The 19028-nt window shown below is 40.8% G+C and overlaps 1 protein-coding gene across 1 annotated transcript in view; it reads right to left on the reverse strand.

Annotated features, from left to right (window-relative positions):
- Nucleotides 1–7762, reverse strand: part of KIAA0930 (KIAA0930 ortholog) — a gene marked incomplete at its 3' end in the record, with an annotated part of 30073 nt that extends 22311 nt beyond the window's left edge. Inside the window, exon 1 of the mRNA XM_010023502.1 lies at nucleotides 7610–7762. Coding sequence (XP_010021804.1) covers nucleotides 7610–7720 — 111 coding nt within the window. The remainder of the gene's footprint in view (nucleotides 1–7609) is intronic.
- Between the last annotated feature and the right edge of the window lie 11266 nt (nucleotides 7763–19028).

The raw sequence follows: 19028 nt of genomic DNA on the forward strand, positions 1-19028 counted from the left end.
CCCTGCAAACAACCCCCAACTTCAATCTGTTGGCAGCCTCTCCTACCACCCAACTGTGATTCTGGGGGAAGAGGAGACACTGGTCTATGACTAAGTCTGAACCAAATAGTAACCTTTAAAAAGTCAGACCCCATTTATCTCTAATAAGATAGGAGTAAAAGGCAAGCAGGGCAACCTACAGCATCAGTTGGCCGCTAAAAACAGCAGCTTCCTCCTTCAAGATAGAAAACACCCTCCTTAAAACCTCTGCATTCTGTAACCCCACTCATTTGAGGGCACACACTTAACTACTTAGATCCTGCACTGCTTTCAGTATTTTCTCACTGAATTTTCACTTTCTTCATTATTATCGAAGTTTATATATCGATATTAATCACACTAAAATTAATCACAGCTCTTACAAAAATAATCAATAGGAATTCCTAACAAACGTATTGTCTTTTTCTTTCCAATGAGCACAATTCATTTCTTCTGGATCAGAAAGTAAAAAAATCTTTGAAAACAAAGATTTAACAGGCTTACAACATCTGTTTTCAGTATCTGCGATATGGTACATGAAGAAGCAGAATCTGAAGCAATAAGAACAAATAAATTATAAGACTGAGAAAAGCTAATGGGACCCACAGAGCTAAAGGCTAACTTCAACCAGCCGTAATTGATATTACTTAGGTGAAAAGTACACAAAAAGTCTAGTTCTGTCTTTGCAACTCTAGCAATTGCAGAAGAGGTATAAAAAATTAAAAATAAAGAAAGTGCAAGTTGTTCAAATGACAGGAACGGTCTGAATGCTTGATGATGCTCATGAAACAAACAAGGGAAAGCAGTAACATGCAAATCATAAGGTACACAGGGTGTGGAAACAGTTTTCCCCCAGCACGGCTCTGGAACCCATAAAGCCATTTTAACTGTGGCTAAGCAAGACAAGGCTAAGAGTTAAAAGATGCTGATCGGTATCAGCAAAGCAGTAAATCACCATATTTGAGATACTGACAATGTAATCCTAGCTGCTACCTGACACTTTGTACTCCATGAATTGCACCAGCTTTGATTCCCTAATTCAAATGCTCCATGAATCTGCTAAACTGGAGAAGAGAAGGCACAAGGGAGACTTTATATCCAGGTCTTCCAGTACCTAAAAGGCCTATAACAGGAATTCTGGAAAGGGACTGTTTACAAGGGCATGTAGTGACAGGACAAGGGGGAATGGCTCTAGGATGACAGAGGGGAGATTTAGATCAGATATTAAGAAAAAATTCTTCCCTGTGAGGGTGGTGAAGCCCTGGCACAGGTTGCCCAGAGAAGCTGTGGCTGCCCCATCCCTGGCAGTGTTCAAGGCCAGGTTAGCCAGAGGCTTTGGCGATGTGGTCTAGTATAAGGTGTCCCTGCCCATGGCAGGGGAGTTGGAACTACATGAGGTTTAAGGTCCCTTCCAGCCCTGTGATTCTAAATCAGCTTTCAAAAATTGAAAGTGCAGATACACATGTGAACACTTAAGCATTGCCAAACATGGCGCCAGACCAGAGAGTAGCCAATATTTTCAGGTGTTACAGGTTGCTCACTGTTACCTTATTCCTGTATTATTATTTCCCAACCTTTCTGAAGTCCCCCTTAGAAAAGCACAAGTGCCAGAAGCAACACGTAGTGTGCCTCCTGCAGAATACAGTCAGCAAAATAAGGGAAAGCACGCTACATCAGTAACAAGGGCAGCAGACAAGGACACAAGAGAAATAAGATTACAAACGTTAATAAATCATTGTATTTCAAACCATATCTGTTGAATGTGGAAATTTACTGACCAGAAAACGTGGGGGGGAACAACTGGCAGATACACTATATATTTAAATTCTAATTACTAGTGTTATTACAGACTTGATTGCAATATTCCAGAGCTTCAATTCAACTGCATATTAATTTTGACACTGAAACCAGACATTTTCATACCTCTAATAAGCAAGCTGACACTGACTGTAACCCACAGATCAAACACACAAAGTGCTGTGCTGACCTAGTAGCCTGACGAGGCTTTAGGGAGCTCCAAGCTGACACTTTTACCTTTTCCAGGGTGCAAAGCCCAGCCTAGCAGTGCTCTTCTGTCCCTCAAGCCTCAGTGACTCAGATATGCTGCATTTGCGATACTGAATTATTCATTACGATTCTATCAGATGGGGAAACTGGGTCTGGGCTTCTTCCCAATGAAGTTTCTCTCTGCTGCAGACAACAGAGCACCTTCTCAGCCACATGACTCTGGGCTGCCAAGTTCCACTGCAATTCATATTACATTCACTTCTGATCCTGGCTTGCTTGTCACTCCATTTGACTGCTTAAGAAGCGTTCTTCAGAGACTGGAAGCAATAAAAAGCACTTCATTAAAAATACCCCTGCAGCCCACACCCCCTTCCTGAGTCAGGAGCCTGCCGACTGCGACACTGCGAGCATTTCAGCTGCATGCTCACTTAGCCTCAGACACAGATTTACTTTGGAAATAGGACAGAACATGCAATCATCTCCACCCTGAAAGCTCATTAGCCTGCCAGGTATGTCACAAGCATATTCCAGGTCACAGACAGACGAACCCACTTCTGTTTCGGCAAGAGATGTTCTTGTCACACCTGCAGCAGTATTTTTCTCTTCACTTTTGCCAGGCAGTCTGACAGGGCACACATAAGAAATGGAGATGGTCTTGCAAAAAATGAACTGTGAGCAGAGGCTGTCAAGTAGCGCTTCGTTTATGTTCCTGTACCTAAATAACCAAACATAAGCAAAATTGCATGAGAAAGCAAAGGTATTTCTGAGGGTAATTGTAAAAGGAAAGCCAAATCTGCATTTAAGATGTTGAGCTCCTTACAGAAAATTGTAACATCAATCTGATAATGCCAGTGTTCCTTTTTCATGCTTCAAATGAGAACAACATTGATGGATAAGAGAAGGCTCAAGAGGGGATACCTTATTGCTCTCTACAACTACCTGAAAGGAGAATTGGAGCCAAGTGGGGGTCGGTCTCTTCTCTCGAGTAACTAGGGACAGGACAAGAGGTAACGGCCTCAAGTTGTGCCAGGGAAGGTTTAGATTGTATATTAGGAAATATTTCTTCACCTAAAGGGTGTTCAGGCATTGGAACAGGCTGCCCAGGGCAGTGGTGGAATCACTGTTCCTGTAAGTGTTCAAAAACCACGTAGAAGAGGTCCTCAGTGACATGGTTTAGTGGTGGTCTTGGCAGTGCTGGGGTGATAGTTGGACTTGATGATCTTAAACATCTTTTCCAGCCCAGTTGATTCTATGATTCTGTGCTGTCCCTCTCCTGCAGAAGCCACTGTTCCTACTCACTACAACACCTCCACGAACTTAGCACAACAGAAGAGTTGAGGCAGAACAGCTGTCTTTCTGTACTGACTTGCACATGTTGCAATCACTGTTTGTTCCCACATACTCTGTATGTACAAAGAGAGAATTCATTTGGCAAAACGATTCATTTTTTGGCCATGTATTTCTCCATTGCGTTCAGATGGCAATGTGGAACTGCTATGAAGTGTACCAAACAGTTCTGGAGACATCCTGTTTGTTTACAATGGTTAAACAAACAAACAAAAATTAGCACTGCTCTGAAAGGTACAACAGAAACAGCAATGTAAGATTTTATAAACTTCCATTTCTGCTGGATGCTGAGCTCAGGTTTTCAAATCTTCCAGCCAGACAGATGGTGACATTGAATTAGATTCAGCTATGAAAATCCTGTGATTTTCAGTGGGAGTCACGTGCCTGAAGTCATTTAGCTTTGGAAACTAACTGGTCTCCCATCACAGCCAATATTTGTTGTGTCACAGGTCCAGATGCACATAAAACATGTAAATGATGGCTCGTGTTCAGTTCTGTTTCTGAAGCTGCAGCCACAACATCAGTAGCTTAAGCTTTCTGAAGACTTAACAGCCTGAATGACTACCCCATGCATTTGGCAGCAACACTACTCCTCCATGCTGAAGAAAACAGGACCTGCTCCAAAACCCAGGCAAGCTCAGAATATATACCAACTGTGTCTTAAATTTACCTTTTTTTATTGCTTTGCCCTATAAACACAGCACCCTTTTCAGGTGACAAAGCATGATGCAAGGCTGAAGGGGTTAATACAACCTCGCTCTGCTGGCCTGTCACTAAGGTTTTACCTTAGTTTCCCTACTTGGCAGTTGTCTCTGTTAACACCATACTAGCATCTTCCATAGTCCCATAAGAAAGTAAAGCTTCTCTACAGAAAGATCCAAAGCTTGCAGCTCTAACAAAGCATAATCCCTTATGAACACCTTTTGCACTGGAAAGAGACAGAGACATTAGATCTTGATCTAACACCATTTTAAAAGCAGAATCCCAAGTCCAACCACTTTAACCTTTTAAAGCTGTAGGTTATGGCAATGTACAGGATCCTTTGTAAGTGAGGATCAGGGCTTACATTTTCCAGTAGGTCTCACCAGCTGGTGTCTGAGGCAACAGCAAAGAGGTTTTTTTGAGTCTTGACTTAACAGTGCATACAGAGCAACAAGTCCAAGCAATTCCACCTTGAAAAAGCCTACTAGATCCCTTAAGAAGTGCTACACTCCACAGCGCCCTGCATAGAACGTGACACATGGGGCCTGTGATTTTGCTTAAAGACACTGAGAGAAAAAGTATCACCAAAATTTGGCAAATTAAAAAAAAAAAACCCAAACCCTGCAAGAGTGTTATTGTGACATGCCAAAGAAACGGAGAGTTGAATGCACTCCTCTGGGATTCAAGAGTCTGTGTAATGGATACAGGCCAGAATCCAAGATAGCAGTTCTGCCCTGGCACAGACCGTATTAAAAGCTTAATTGCTGTTTCACCCATACATTCGCCTTTTAGAAATTGGTGGGGTGGAAAAGAGAAGCAAATGGAAAGACCGGTGGGTGCATGAAGCAGATCACTTAAAAGGCCCTTTAAAATAAAATTTATGATCACAGAGAAGGTTACCATCATCACCTACTGATACACCAAATTGTGAGATTTATTACATTAGGCAGTTGTGACTAAGCTGCATCCAAAGTCCTTGTCATTCAGCCTTAAAATTGAACATAACCTCTAATCTTGAGCCCATCAGATTTTTGCTGCCTTTCCTCTGTTACACTTCAACTTAAAATCAAATGTTATTGCTGACACACTTCAGCTTAGTAAGCGCAGAAAAAACACAAGCAGGCACGACTTTTAATCACACAGGACACCCATCAAAACCTGAAAAGTGTTTGATAAATTGGCATTTGCCTCTCGCTGACATGAATCATTACACCATGGCATGTAAATGATGCAAACATGCCGCATGAGCTCTTCATCTCAGAAAACAAACATCACCATTGTCAGCATTCAGATAAACAGGCCCTCCCCACTCAGTCTGGTTTTGTTGTTGTGACCAGTCCTGCAGATCACTGTGCTCAAAACTATACAGATCTTATTTTCATGTATATAAACTAATGCTCTGAGACGTTATAGGACAACAATTCACCTCATGCATCTCTGCCAGACTTCAGTCAACTGACAATTGCCAGGCAAATGCAAAGCACATATATAATATCTATGGAAGAACTACAATGAACTTGCTTTGCATATATCCAAGCTACAAAGAGATCTACTTCCATGGTTACCTAATACTCAACTTCTGCATGGTCCGTGGAGAAATCATCACCAGACTGGCACAGCCCGGGCACAAGGCAGGAGCCAACGTTCAAGAAAGAATGTCCAAAACTATAAAGTAAAATAAAAACCTGTCCAGTTGTAATTCAAAAAGTAGGAGTAGTTGTTTGGTGTCTCGCTGCACAAGACAAAGATTAGCTATAGGTTCAAAAATTAGATACAAGAGGAGTTGGAACTGCAAAGCAGTGAGCTAAAAAACTCACTCAGCTCAACCAGGATGCACAGATACCAAAGAATCACCAACCTATGAAGTTTCACAAAGCAGCTGAAGTACTTCAAAGCTACAGGAAAGGTCCATTTCTCAGAGGCTGAGCAACACTGCACAGCCAGGAGGGAGTTATAAAATACTGTGTGTGCTACAAGGCACACCCCCCCATCTTAGTTGGTAGGGCAAGCAATTCCCTAATGCTGATTTTGTATAACTACTGCTCACAAAGCCACCTCACAAATTAAAATTATTTATGATGCTTTTAGAAGGTTTAAATAAAGCTCTGAGAACAAACACAAGGGTTTATTTCACTGTCTCCTCTCCTTGAGAGGTTCAAACACTTTAAACTGACTAATAAGGTAAACAGAGATTGATCTGGTTCTGTGAATCAATTTAAGTGACCAGGCTTCCTCTGAGGTTCACCTTCCTTGTTGGGAAGGACAAGAGGTTAAACAACCCATGCTTTTATTAGGCTCAACAAAGCCACAATATTGTTTGATGTGAAACAGGAATGCACTTATAGTTATTTAAACTACAGTTAGGATGAAAAATCCCTCCAAAAATCTTAAAGCTCCAAGTATGCTGGCCGAAGACTACTAAACCACTGATCTAACAGAGAAAGAACAGTATTGTGCCATCTTCTCCTTAGCGGCTATCATGATGGAACTTGAAGGGGTGTGGAGGAAAGAGAAGATAATTCTGCACATTTATGTATCTCGAACAAAAACATGAGAAAGTCTTCTGGGATCATCTCCTCAAGGGAGCTGACAACAATGTCACCACATTTAAGCCCAGAGAACACTGGTGTACCTGGTTAAAAACGCTCTCACATATACCATGGGCAAATATCTGATTCTACAACAGTGTAAATTATTTACATGTGTCAAGAAGTTAATCACAGTTTTTTAACTCCATTTATCTTTCTTGCTTTTGATCCTCTGCAGCCATCTCCTTAATTCCCAATAAAACCATCATTTCTCACTTCTGTTTTCCCCACCTAAGAAACCTGCGATGAAATGCTAAAAAGTTTCTCAGATCTCTAATGGGAAAATAACTGCAGCAGCACTAGGCTACCTGATCATGTGTTTTCAAGAAACAATACTTCCATAGGAGTGCATATTGTCTTAAATACAGATTATGAGAATATATTTGTTTCTTTACTGTTTGTTACTACCGTATCCCACATCCAGGAGGCTGCAAACATTCTGCTATTGAGTACCCAGTAGGTGTTCATTCCTGATACTCTCATCTCACAGGAAGGGACTTTCAATTTGTAAAATATCATAATTGAAGAGCAAACCAAAAATCAGCATGGATGCCCTCCCTTTCCCCATACATGCAGGCTGACCAATAAAAAAGCTTCCTAGAAAAGCATGCAAACTCTCTGATCTCCTCAAGCCTGTGACAATGAAGCTCATTTATACTGCTGATACTTCACAGTGCAGTGTATGTTTTCACACATACTTCACAGTGCAATATATGGACTATGAAGCATATGCATACACCACTATGAAGTATATGCACACACTGCATATACTTCACAGCATTAACCACAGTACTTCTCTATGAGCCAGTTTTGCATAACTTCTTGTTTTGGGCAGAGCTGGAGATTCCTTATCCTTGGTTTGTAGTTCTTCAGATGTGTCAGGTACTCCAGAACACCAAATCCCATGTTAACTTAAATTTCCCAGGTTAGAATATGTCATTACTCACCTTTTTCCCCTCTGTACTATCCCCAGTGACATAGGACAGTTTTCGACGGACATAGAAGAGCATGTCATCTTGCCGGGGGGCCCATTTCTCCATAAAATATGTTGAAAACATCCAAGTCCAGAACACAATACGGTCATCTTTGAAACACCCTAAAAAGCATAAAAGAAAGGAGAAATGAGTTGCAGAATTAGCATGTCACATTTGATTCTGCTCAACAAGACACACATGGTGCAGCCAAGCCCAAATGTAGCAGAAAAACTCTTGCACAGCCCAAAGTTTCTCTACAGTGTACAGCATAGTTGCCATTCTGCATGAATCCACAGCCTGTCTTTGGCTGTTCTCAACCAAAACCATCTTCTGGCAACCAATCTGCCCATATGCACAACGCACACAAATCAGGGACTACAGTTGTGTGGCTACACCTGTGCCACAGAGGACAGGACTAGCATACTGAGCAAGAACACACCAAAAAAGCACTTTCACAGACACATAGTGCCAACATGTACTGCAGTTAATGACATGAAGCCACCAGCTGCCAAGAGGTCTATTATCTACTCTCAGGGACCATAGCCAGTCCTTCAGAAACTACCTTACTTACACCGATACACAGGAACATGAACAAACCCATGCAGGTGAGTCTGTAATTTACCCTCTCTCTGACAAAGAACAAACCAGCTCTTCCTCAAGGAACTGAGGAGTTATGAAGTCCTAAATCCCAATTAAACAAGAAAAAGCAGTGGGAAAAGGGGAAAAATGGGAGAGGAAGACGCAACAAAGTCTTGTTCAAGGAGACAGATTACATCAGCACCAGCAATAACTTGGCAGTTGGCCTCTCGCCAGGAAAAGGAGGTGACATCACACTTTGTGAAGCTCTTCAAAGCACTTCACTGTAATAAATGAGCACAAAGTGCTGCGTCTCTTCTGTGCTGTAATGCTAGTACACTGTTAACGAGCAAAATTTATACAGGCAAGAAGAGAAGCCACTACTGTGCCCGGTGACGAGGGAGCTGAATTTCTCCACTGCTCCTCAGTCCTACTGGAGGCTCCTTGATGGAGTAATTGCATTCTCTCCCCAAAGCCCTAATGAGAGATAACTGCAGCTATTAGCAGAGTTTAGCTGTCCTAAAACCTGTGAAGAGACAAAGACTAGAAGTACCACCGATATTTCTGAGAAACAGCAAAACCCTGAAAGGGATGATGGGTGGTAGTGTTATGTACAAGAACGCGAGACCAGTGGATATGTGCGTACATACACATGTGCAGCTGACAACCTCTCCTCCAGAACATCTATCCTTTACAGTGGCTTATCTCCCTAAAAGCTATACATTGGCTGCCAGACTGGTACACACATTGCTCTCCAGCTCTCAGCTACCATTCAGATTGGCGTGTTTCCCTCCCAGCACTACACTGCACATGAGATAGGTCTTCAGAGAAAAGCATCTTGCATGAGACAGAAGTGACATTTATTTACAGCAATATCTGGATTAAGCTTTAGAAGATTTTTCCAGTCAATTCCCATGAAAGCTGACACATAGTGTAACAGTAAACACGATTTTTCTTAGACACTGGTGGCTAACTTCAGGGCTTCATAAAGCAATCAATCAATCTTTCAATCCACAAGTGTAACTCAGCACATTTTCCACTTCACCGTGTGTGCAATATTTGCCAGACAAATCTTTCTTGCAATCTATTACTGTGGTGGGCAGGAAATTAGACTTTCAAATTTTTTAGCAGACAAATGGGTGATTGAAATTAAAATCTTGAGTCTCTACAACTAAAGTCAAAAGTAATATTGAAAGCAAAATGAAATTCCCCTGATGGACTGTGCAGAGAATACGTTAATCGACATCAAGTAGGATGATATTTGAGAACATATATATAGTTGATTGTACTTAAAAACAAAATGTAAAGGCTTAGAACAGAAAAAAGCCAAGGCAGTTAGCTCCTATGCAGGTTAATTCCAGGCCATGCTGAAATTGCTTTAATTGCATGGCCACACTGAAGTAATTTCAATTACTTAAGGTGGAATAAAACAACGTGCAATCGTGAACAAAATCTGCAATGCACTTACATACTATCCAGTTTTTCCAAGCACCGGAGAGATCAGATATGGGATGGTGGGCACTTGCACCATCTGAACACTTCCCTTCGGCACAGGTGAACAGGTCTGTATGGCAAACAGCTATATCTGAGAGCCTACCACATAAGAGTAGATTCAAATGTGTTCAGACTCCCAAAACCAGGCAGAGAAGACAGTTTTATCATCTGTCAGTATAGTGACAGGTAAACACCGAGAAGAGAAAAATAATTATGAAGGTTTATGACTATACTGCTGACACAAGGACAAAAGGCTCCAGCACACCTGCAGGTTGGAAATTTGAAGTCCATTCCTAAGCATTCAAGCCGTAAAGTTGAGGAGCAGCCCCCTCAGTTGGAATAGTGAAGGCAAAAATCCCTACAGCTGTAAAGACAGAGCTCAGCTTGGCCAAGAAGTTTCATGTGGTACCAGTGACAGCCGAGGACACTATGACCCAGTCCTGCCTCTATATTTAGCCAAGAGTAGAAAACAGGGCATGGATTCATCGTGATTCATTAGTGGTTTCAAAGAAACTTATTAAATCTCTTGGGGTTTGAGTACCTGAATTCCCAGACCTAATTAAATGAGGAGGGAGGAAGAAAGGGGCAAAGAGGACTGCCCTGAGTTTATCTGGAATTCTAGGAAAATCAAAGGAAAAAGGAAAAAAGAATCTATATTCCCTAAGAATCATCTCTGAAAAAGTTCTAGAGTTCAGAAGTACACCCCTTTGGTTTTGCTTCATAAATGACTAAACAAAACCCTAGCCAAGCCACTCCTAAATTTATATAAGGATGTTTTTGTATTGGGGGGAAATATTTTTCCCCTTATAAAGCAAAGGAAAATCATCAAGTTATCTAAATTCAGCGTAATAAACAAGTGTTAAACCCCTTTTAGATTCTGGCAGTACCTGCAAAGATCTGAGAAGCTGTCACACGAGCTGCTTACACCATCAGAGAAGTTTTATGCAATAAAGCACAGAAGTTCATGTGCTCTTCTGAACTATTTATGGGTGGTTACAACAAAGCATTACTACATTCAGGAGAACAGCAGAATAGGGTAAGGCACCAGGACTCTGTGTGCTTTCACCCTTGCTAGGGAATGCAAGACAAACTAATCCAATGCATTCAACATTAACCTAAACAGAAGCACTGTGTCACTGAAGCTACTTCAGCAGTGCAGCATAATGCAGGGGAAAAAAAAACAAACTGAAAACCCTCATAGCAAAGTTGGATGGCCGTCAATTCAAAACCCCACCTGCAACAGATGAGGTGTAAAATCATCCTCCAAGCTTCAGCAATACTTGCAGACACTGCTGTAATTAAAACCAGCCTAAGGATGTTCTAACTGTTCTGACTGCAGCGGCTAAAGGACTTTTCTTGAAGCCAAAAAGAGCCAAGTCACTGCAACACAGCTGCTTTTATTAAATTTTAGTAGCAGCAGGAAGGATGAGGAACAGCCTTTAAAATCTACTATTCAATAGCATTAACTTGGAAAGGAGACAAGAAAATTTGTAATTGTAATGCAGACTTCTTAAAACTTGAGAGGAGGGAAAATCTATTCCAATTTCAAGCCAGAAACTGCCAGGTCCGGTATGTCCAGCTCAAGTTTGCCTTCAACTAGTAGATCCCCAAAAGCACAGTGTACCCTTACAGTTATTTTGGTAGTTTACAGCATCTCACTGGAAGCTTTCCAGCTTTGCTGTGAAGAAACCTGGAAACTGCTTTTAAAATTGGCTTGGGTAATGGTTTTGAAACTATCAGGCTAACAGCCCAGCAGACAAACTTACTCTTTTCGATAGGCAGAAGAAAGCACAAAGCCTTAATTTCTCAGCTCAACATAGTAGGGCTTAGCGAACAGTTCTGTCCCCATTACATGCCACCCACCAAAGAAGTAGACAAACTCAGCTTGCAGTTGGATTGCTGACGACCGTAACCCTCTGCTATTACTCTCCATACTACTTCTACCCACCTGGCAAGGGCTGAGATCAAAAACAAAAGCCAATTTTTCATAGCCTGGACAATCATGAGTTGGCAGCAGCTTTCTATGATACTGGTCCATGGCTCTTTGCACAGCACTCAGAAGAGGCGCAAGCAGACACAAACTCTACTGTTAAGTTGGAAGGCCCTTAAAGAAACACCTGGCACTTAAAAGCTCTTGAAGCTTTGGCTTCAGTATTTGGGGAGACTTTTAAAAAAAGCTAACATTTTATTTTTGCCAGAGGAGAATTTAATCCTTCTGCAACAGCAGAATTAGATGGTATTTGCAAATGAATCAAATTCCATCTACAGTTGAGAGCTTGTCGCAAGGCAGCTTCCTGAAAACACTCCTCCCATAGCAAATTCTGCTGCTAAATAATAAAATGGAATTAAGACTTCACACTATAAATCTTGATACATTAAAAGTTGATTATATAATTGAGACCTTTGTTATGAATAAATCCTAATTACAACAACTTACTGTAATGATTCATTTACATGGATTTTATCTTCATTAGAAGCAAGATTTATGCCAGCTGCTATGTAATAAATGTCTTTCTTTTTACCTATTAGAGTTTTCTATTGAGCATTCATTTCAGGGAACTGACACCAGATCCACATAAGAAGTTGTGATTATTATTTTTTTTTTAATTAGTGCTTTCCAAAAAAATCAGTGGACAAAGAGAAGTGTCAGCATATTATTTTGCTTCAGAGGAATAGAAGAAAAGATTTCCCGTTTGGTGGATAATCATTTTTTCAGCATGTACCACTTGGAGATTAGAGGAACAATAATTTCAGCTAGACACGGGTATAGGGCTTGCATGACTTTTTACTCCTGCAGCCTGCTATGAGCTACTCTTAACTGTGAAACATCATAAAACTCATTTCATCCAATTCTGCCACAATGCATTCATCTGTAAAATGAGCATCCTTAGATGTTTAGGAGTTAATTAAATGCTTATGAAGTATTTCAGCCCCAGTATGGAAAGCAAACTACAGTTCTAAGTGATTTGCACTATGTTTAATTATTGTTTTGAGTTTAGCCAAGTATTATGTAAGTACAATATGAGAAGCACTTCATATAGATTAAAGCTGCCTTTGGCATTATAAAGTTATAATTATGACTGTATAAAATCAGAATGGAAGTTCTCTGTCCAATGATAGTTGCCAGCTACCCAGATAATTTGAAATCTAAAGTTCTGTCTTCTTCCCATGCCTACATAAAAGAACAGCATTAATCCTTTCAGTTTGACCTTATACAAACACAGGACTTTGCCGAACTCTCAAAAGTTCTCTAGCAACCAACAATTTGAGAGCAGGCAACATAGAGGCAATGCATTCCCAAACAAGTGGCCCCCAGAGCACATCCTCATAGCATGTTTCTCTTTTAAAAGTATTGAGGCAGGGAAAGGAGCACCAACGCTGAAGCCAGCTGTAATGACATAGCACAGTGAGAAGTATGCTTTTGAAAGCAAGCAAAGTCCTAAATCTGTCAGAAAAGACAACATATACTCCAACATAAATTCTTCCAGCAGAACTCTAGCTAGAAAAGGAAAGTATCATGGTAACAGGAGCAACAAGGACAAGACAGATGCCACAGATAAAAATCCCGCTGTGCCAGAGACAAAACCCTCTTCTCCTCAGCCTGAAATGAAGGTAGCTATTCTCCTGCCTGATCAAGTGTTGCATCCACACAGCCATTAACATAATATAAAGAGGATAGCAGAATATAATTAAAGATGAGAGAATAATTTTATAACAAATACAGCACACGCTTCTTTAATAACAGACAGTAATTTACAAAGAGGATGGGTAGAAGCTCATTTGAGTTTGAATGAAGAACAGTCGAAATCCAGTAGAAATGTTGTTGCTCTTCCCTTTCTTTCCATGGGCATTTTAAGAATATATCCTCTATCATGCTTTCAAACTTGCACACATACATTAGACATTTTTAAAGCAATACAACTGATTTAAACCTTGGCTTCATAGCATATCTATAAAGGAACAGACAAAATTTGAGCTTCAGCCATCAATGTTAAAAGGCTGAGGAAAACATCAGCCAATTACTCTTACAGCTGCTGTGCCGTATTTACTCATTTGTCAATAAATGATATTGCCTCTCGTATTTATCACCTTCTCTAAGCAGAACTAAAAGGTAGGCATCACTAAGATCCCCAGAATCAAGACACAGTTTCAGTACACACCCTAAATTTCAAGCCTGTTCTCACCAGATAATTGGCTCAAAGGCCCAAAATAGCATGAGCCAGAACCTGCCACTTGGATCAAAGACAAATGCCATTCTCTGTGTGGAGAGAGAAAGATAAACACATGTCTATGTTCAGGAATAGACTGCAGTAATATAGTCTTCCATGAAGGCCTGTGAATGATTCCATGAAATAATAGGTCCAAAATACTTGAGATTCAGAAAAACTGAGCTCATTTTCAACTGATAACTTGCATTTCCTAAACCACAGAAACGACACAGAGCTGTCTGAACAGAAGTTGTGCTTAAACCTTATGCTGAATGGGTAACAACCCAGGGGTTGATGTTGGGACCAGTCCTGTTCCATATCTTTGCTGGTGACATGGACAGTAGGATTGAGTGCACCCTCAGCAAGTTTGCCGATGACACCAAGCTGTGTGGCTCGGTTGATACGCTGGAGGGAAGGGATGCCATCCAGAGGGACCTGGACATGCTTGTGAGGTGGGCTGATGCCAACCTTATGAGGTTCAACCAAACCAAGTGCAAGGTCCTACACCTGGGTCGGGGCAATCCCAGGCACAGCTACAGGCTGGGTGGAGAAGAGATTCAGAGCAGCCCTGTGGTGAAGGACTTGGGGTGGTGGTTGATGAAAAAATGAACATGAGCAGGCTTCAGTGTGCGCTTGCAGCCCAGAAAGCCAACCGTATCCTGGGCTGAATCAAAAGAAGCGTGACCAGCAGGTTGAAGGAGGTGATCCTGCCCCTCTACTCTGCTCTTGTGAGACCTCACTTGGAGTATTGTGTCCAGTTCTGGTGTCCTCAACATAAAAAGGACATGGAGCTGTTGGAGCAAGTCTAGAGGAGGCTATGAGGATGATAAGGGGGCTGGAGCACCTCCTTTGTGAAGACAGGCTGAGAAAGTTGGGGCTGTTCAGCCTGGAGAAGAGAAGGCTGCGTGGAGACCTCATAGCAGCCTTCCAGTATCTGAAGGGGGCCTACAAGGATGCCAAGGAGGGACTCTTCATTAGGGACGGTAGCAATAGGACAAGGGGTAATGAGTTTAAACTGAAACAGGGGAAGTTCAAGATAGATATGAGGAAGAAGGTCTTTACTGTGAGGGTGATGAGGCACTGGAACACGTTGCCCAAGGAAGCGGTAAATGCTCCATCCCCAGCAGTGTTCAAGGCCAGGCTGGACAGAGGCTTGGGGGAAATGGTTTCGTATGAGGTGTCCCCGCCCATGGCGGGGGATTGGATCTAGATGATCTTAAGGTCCTTTCCAACCCAAACCATCCTGTGATTCTATGAACTAAACAATAGTGGATAAAATGCAATTCTGTTCTAAAGATCACAGTTTACCCCAGCCTGTAACAGGTTCCCTCCTACACCGCAGAGCTTTAACTTTGAAACTCTTGTAAATGTCAAGCCACAGTTATAGCAATGCAGCTTCATGGTCCATACTTGCAAAGCACCTGTCAAGCACAACACATCCCTATCCCCTGCTTGCAAAATGATAGAATTATATTACTCTGGGGAAAAAAAAAGAAGAAAAATGCCACAACATCAAAACTGTTGATTAATGGACTGAAGTATAAGCTTTAGGTATATTTGACGTTCACTAGTGATGGTTCTCCACTGTCCCATGCTCCTCCTGATCCCTCAGGCTGTCCCCGGCCCAAATACAGAGAAATTTCAGTTATATAATTGGATACAGAGTTTGTCTAGATACTGAAGTTTTCTCTTTTATCCACATAGGCTATTCAATCACGGTCAAGGCTGGTGCATCAAGGAACATCCATCACAAAGATGGCTTTTAGGAGATACAGATTCCCTGCACCATAACCATACCCCTACCTAACCACCTGCTTTTTCATTTGATGGGATAGATTAGTGCCATAAATGTTAAGACAGAAGGCTTTCATTTCAATGTAACACAACTTCCAAACATCTAAATGACAGACACTCCACAGTTTATCTTTGTCACCACGATTTACTACTTTCTTCAACACAGCATGCATGTCAACTACAACCAGTTTCCTGTCTCCCTGGAAAATACAAACCAGCTCATTTATATTGCAGCATCCCTTCAGGTATCATAAACAAGCTCTTCCTTTCTGCCTAGGAGGGAAAATTCATGCAAATTAAACCTTCATAAGGTTGTTAAGGAGTGCATATTCTTCCCAACTACGAATCATCCATGAATAACTCATTTGATGCCACAAAATGTGCCTTATCAAAATATCCAATAGAATGGAGACAGATGAGAATCAGACTACAAAATGCACATACATTCATCACTTAGTTCAAAGTTCCTTCTTTTGTGATGGGTCTGCAGAAATTAGTACCAGGTGTATTATACACAGAAGACATTTCTAATACTGACCACGTTAGCTCAAATTCCAACAGCAAGCAAAAACAAGGGTAACACCTGAAGATGAAAGTGACCAACTTCTTTTATATTACAAAAAATTCTAAAGAAATTCAAATGTTTCAAGATGAATATCATGTAATAATGCACTCCCTTCAGTGAAACCAAAGATACTTTTTCATACCAGCATTAAGAAGTGTTTGCCCTCTTGCCAGCAGTATAAAAATAGTATCTGTTAATATGAACAGTAACATATACCACCAGCTCTCCATATGAAGCATTTTCTTACTGAAGACCAAAAATACTTGCCAATGAAGCTTAATAATAACAACAACAACAATAATAATACGGGTATCTTAACCCTGAAAATATCATAGGGAAATACTGTTATGGAAACACATGAAGGATAAAATCTGAGAACTGCCATTCCAGCTGATGCCTGGCAGACCATGGGATACCACACCTTGTTTCTAACAGGGACCACGAGCCTCAGCAAAAGCGGTATTTCACAACAGGTAGATATGGGATAACCTTCTGCACACCCAGGCCTCACTATAATGCTTAGTAGCTAGAGCTTGTGCTGCACCTTAAAACATGAAGATTTTTGTCCTTTCTAGAACACTGGAATTACCCCAATTCACCTCAATAACTTCGAAAAAAAATAAGAATATAAGAATTCCTCTTTGCAAGTTGCCAAGACCTCAGGCTCAATTAATTAACTTTGGTATCAGAGAGTGGTATAGTTTTGGTTGGGTTTTTTGGGAGGTGGGGGTTGTTTTGTTGGGGGTTTGGGGTGTTTTCTAATATTTCATAGCATGCAGAGCTTATTTTGATGAGGGTAGTAACAGAAAAAGTGATACTGCTTATGTCAAAACTTTAACTTTCCCACTTTGGGGAAAGAAAACACACTGCAACCTAGCCAGCTAAAGTGTTCCTATAGCAAGATAAAATTCCTCTTGCAGCTTAGCACAGGAAACAAGTGTATTGTCATAGGAATGAATGAGCAATACCAGCACCTGGTTACTAATACCAGGTGATAAACTTCCACAATGACAACCACGGACAAACACAACAAATTTTAGTGTACAGCAAAAATATTCTTCAGGTGGTTTTGCTACAGATATCCATTTCCGTATTGACACAATTGAGTACAAGTCTCTGAAAGACAGGTACGGGAAATGGCAGTATTTTAAAAACACATCTGAGAAATCCAGCTCCCATTTCCAAGCAACTGCAAGCACTTGAAGCATAAGGTTCATGGAAAGTCAAAAGACTTGGGGTTCTAAATGCCACTTTATCGTGTGACATTATTCTTGTTATTAATATTATACCTATTTCCCTCTGCTCTATCCTCTGGCTTTATTTCAAAATTCCCATTGTGTGTCTCCTTTTCCCTGAGAAGACACACAATGAGTAGAAAAAGATCAGGCTATCCAAAGAGCTAATAGATAGTAGATAAATGCATAGAATCTTTTAAAACCTGGATACATTCATGGACAGAATCTGGAAATTAATACTTTCTCCCCTTCCAAAGCCTTGAATTTCTCCATTAAGTATTATTTACTTTAAGCTTTTTCCCATAAAAAGAACAGAATTTTTTCCTTTTCTAATGTAAACAAAAGCACCTGGGATGAAAATGAAGAACTAAATTGAGAGAAGGAAAAGGTTACTGGAAATGCTAACAAATCTACTGAACCAAGACAAAGCCACCACAAATGATGCCAGATTTTTCAAGATTCCATCATTAACAGAATTGGTATAAGTTCTAGCCCTATTTGAGTAACTACGTACTTAAAATATATGTCACTTAAGAACATGAGCAAAAAAAAAACCTTTTGGATGTATTACACTTAAGATATCTCCTCTGGCTATAAAACAGCAACTTTAAACAGACTGTGATTTGTTGCAAGTGCACACAGAGACCAGAAGTGATGACTGAATGGTAAATACCTACATCAAGAGACCAAACTAGAGCTAAGAAGTCTTGAATGCTTTACAAAACTCAACGCAAAAGACATGCATGAAATTGCTCTTCCAGTCAACAAGAGTATTTCTTTAAAAAAAGGCATTCACAAGTAGCAAGCAGTAAAAAGAGAGACATATAAACATCCTGGTAGAACAGGATTATGTGTTATAAACCTTTACATCCATACATTTCAGGAGAAAAAAAGGCCAGCTTTAAAGCAAACAGCTAACTGAAGGTAGCAGTTACGATTTTGCTCTCCAATGCTAACCAAAGACCTCACCAATCCACTTTCAGATGCTAACCTTCAAAACTTACTTTCTCATCAAAACCAACCCCATAGAAGGAAAAAAGCAAGAGCACTTCACAGCAATAGGTGGCACAAAGAAGGGCTGCCATCACAGCCAGGACTGCATTGTTCACAGATGCGGTGCTCTGACTTTGGCTTCTGTTGCAGGGTATTTTGCCTGCCCTGGGAAGCTGCCCAGTTTCTTCTACGGGGTAAGGGATACTTTCTCTTGAGGTCAGCTTTGCTTCTTTAAGTTGGGGAAAAAAAAAAAATACCCCACAAAAAACCAACACACACACACACACCCGTCCCCCCAAAAAAAACCACCCCACAAAACACATAGTTTTTATTTTATTTTGTTTTTCAAGTCTTTGTACTTCTCAAGCCACGTCTGAACTCTCCACTAGTATAATAATGCACACAATGAAAGCTGTGCTGGCTGAAAAACCAAGATGAAACTGAAACATCCCCCATCCCTAGAGCCCCACTTGTACAATTTAAGATATTATTTCAAGGCCTTATCCAGCTCTTTCTAATCAACACTT

Source organism: Nestor notabilis, unplaced genomic scaffold (genome assembly GCF_000696875.1).
Source record: "Nestor notabilis isolate BGI_N333 unplaced genomic scaffold, ASM69687v1 scaffold6681, whole genome shotgun sequence".
Taxonomy (NCBI): Eukaryota; Metazoa; Chordata; class Aves; order Psittaciformes; family Psittacidae; genus Nestor; species Nestor notabilis.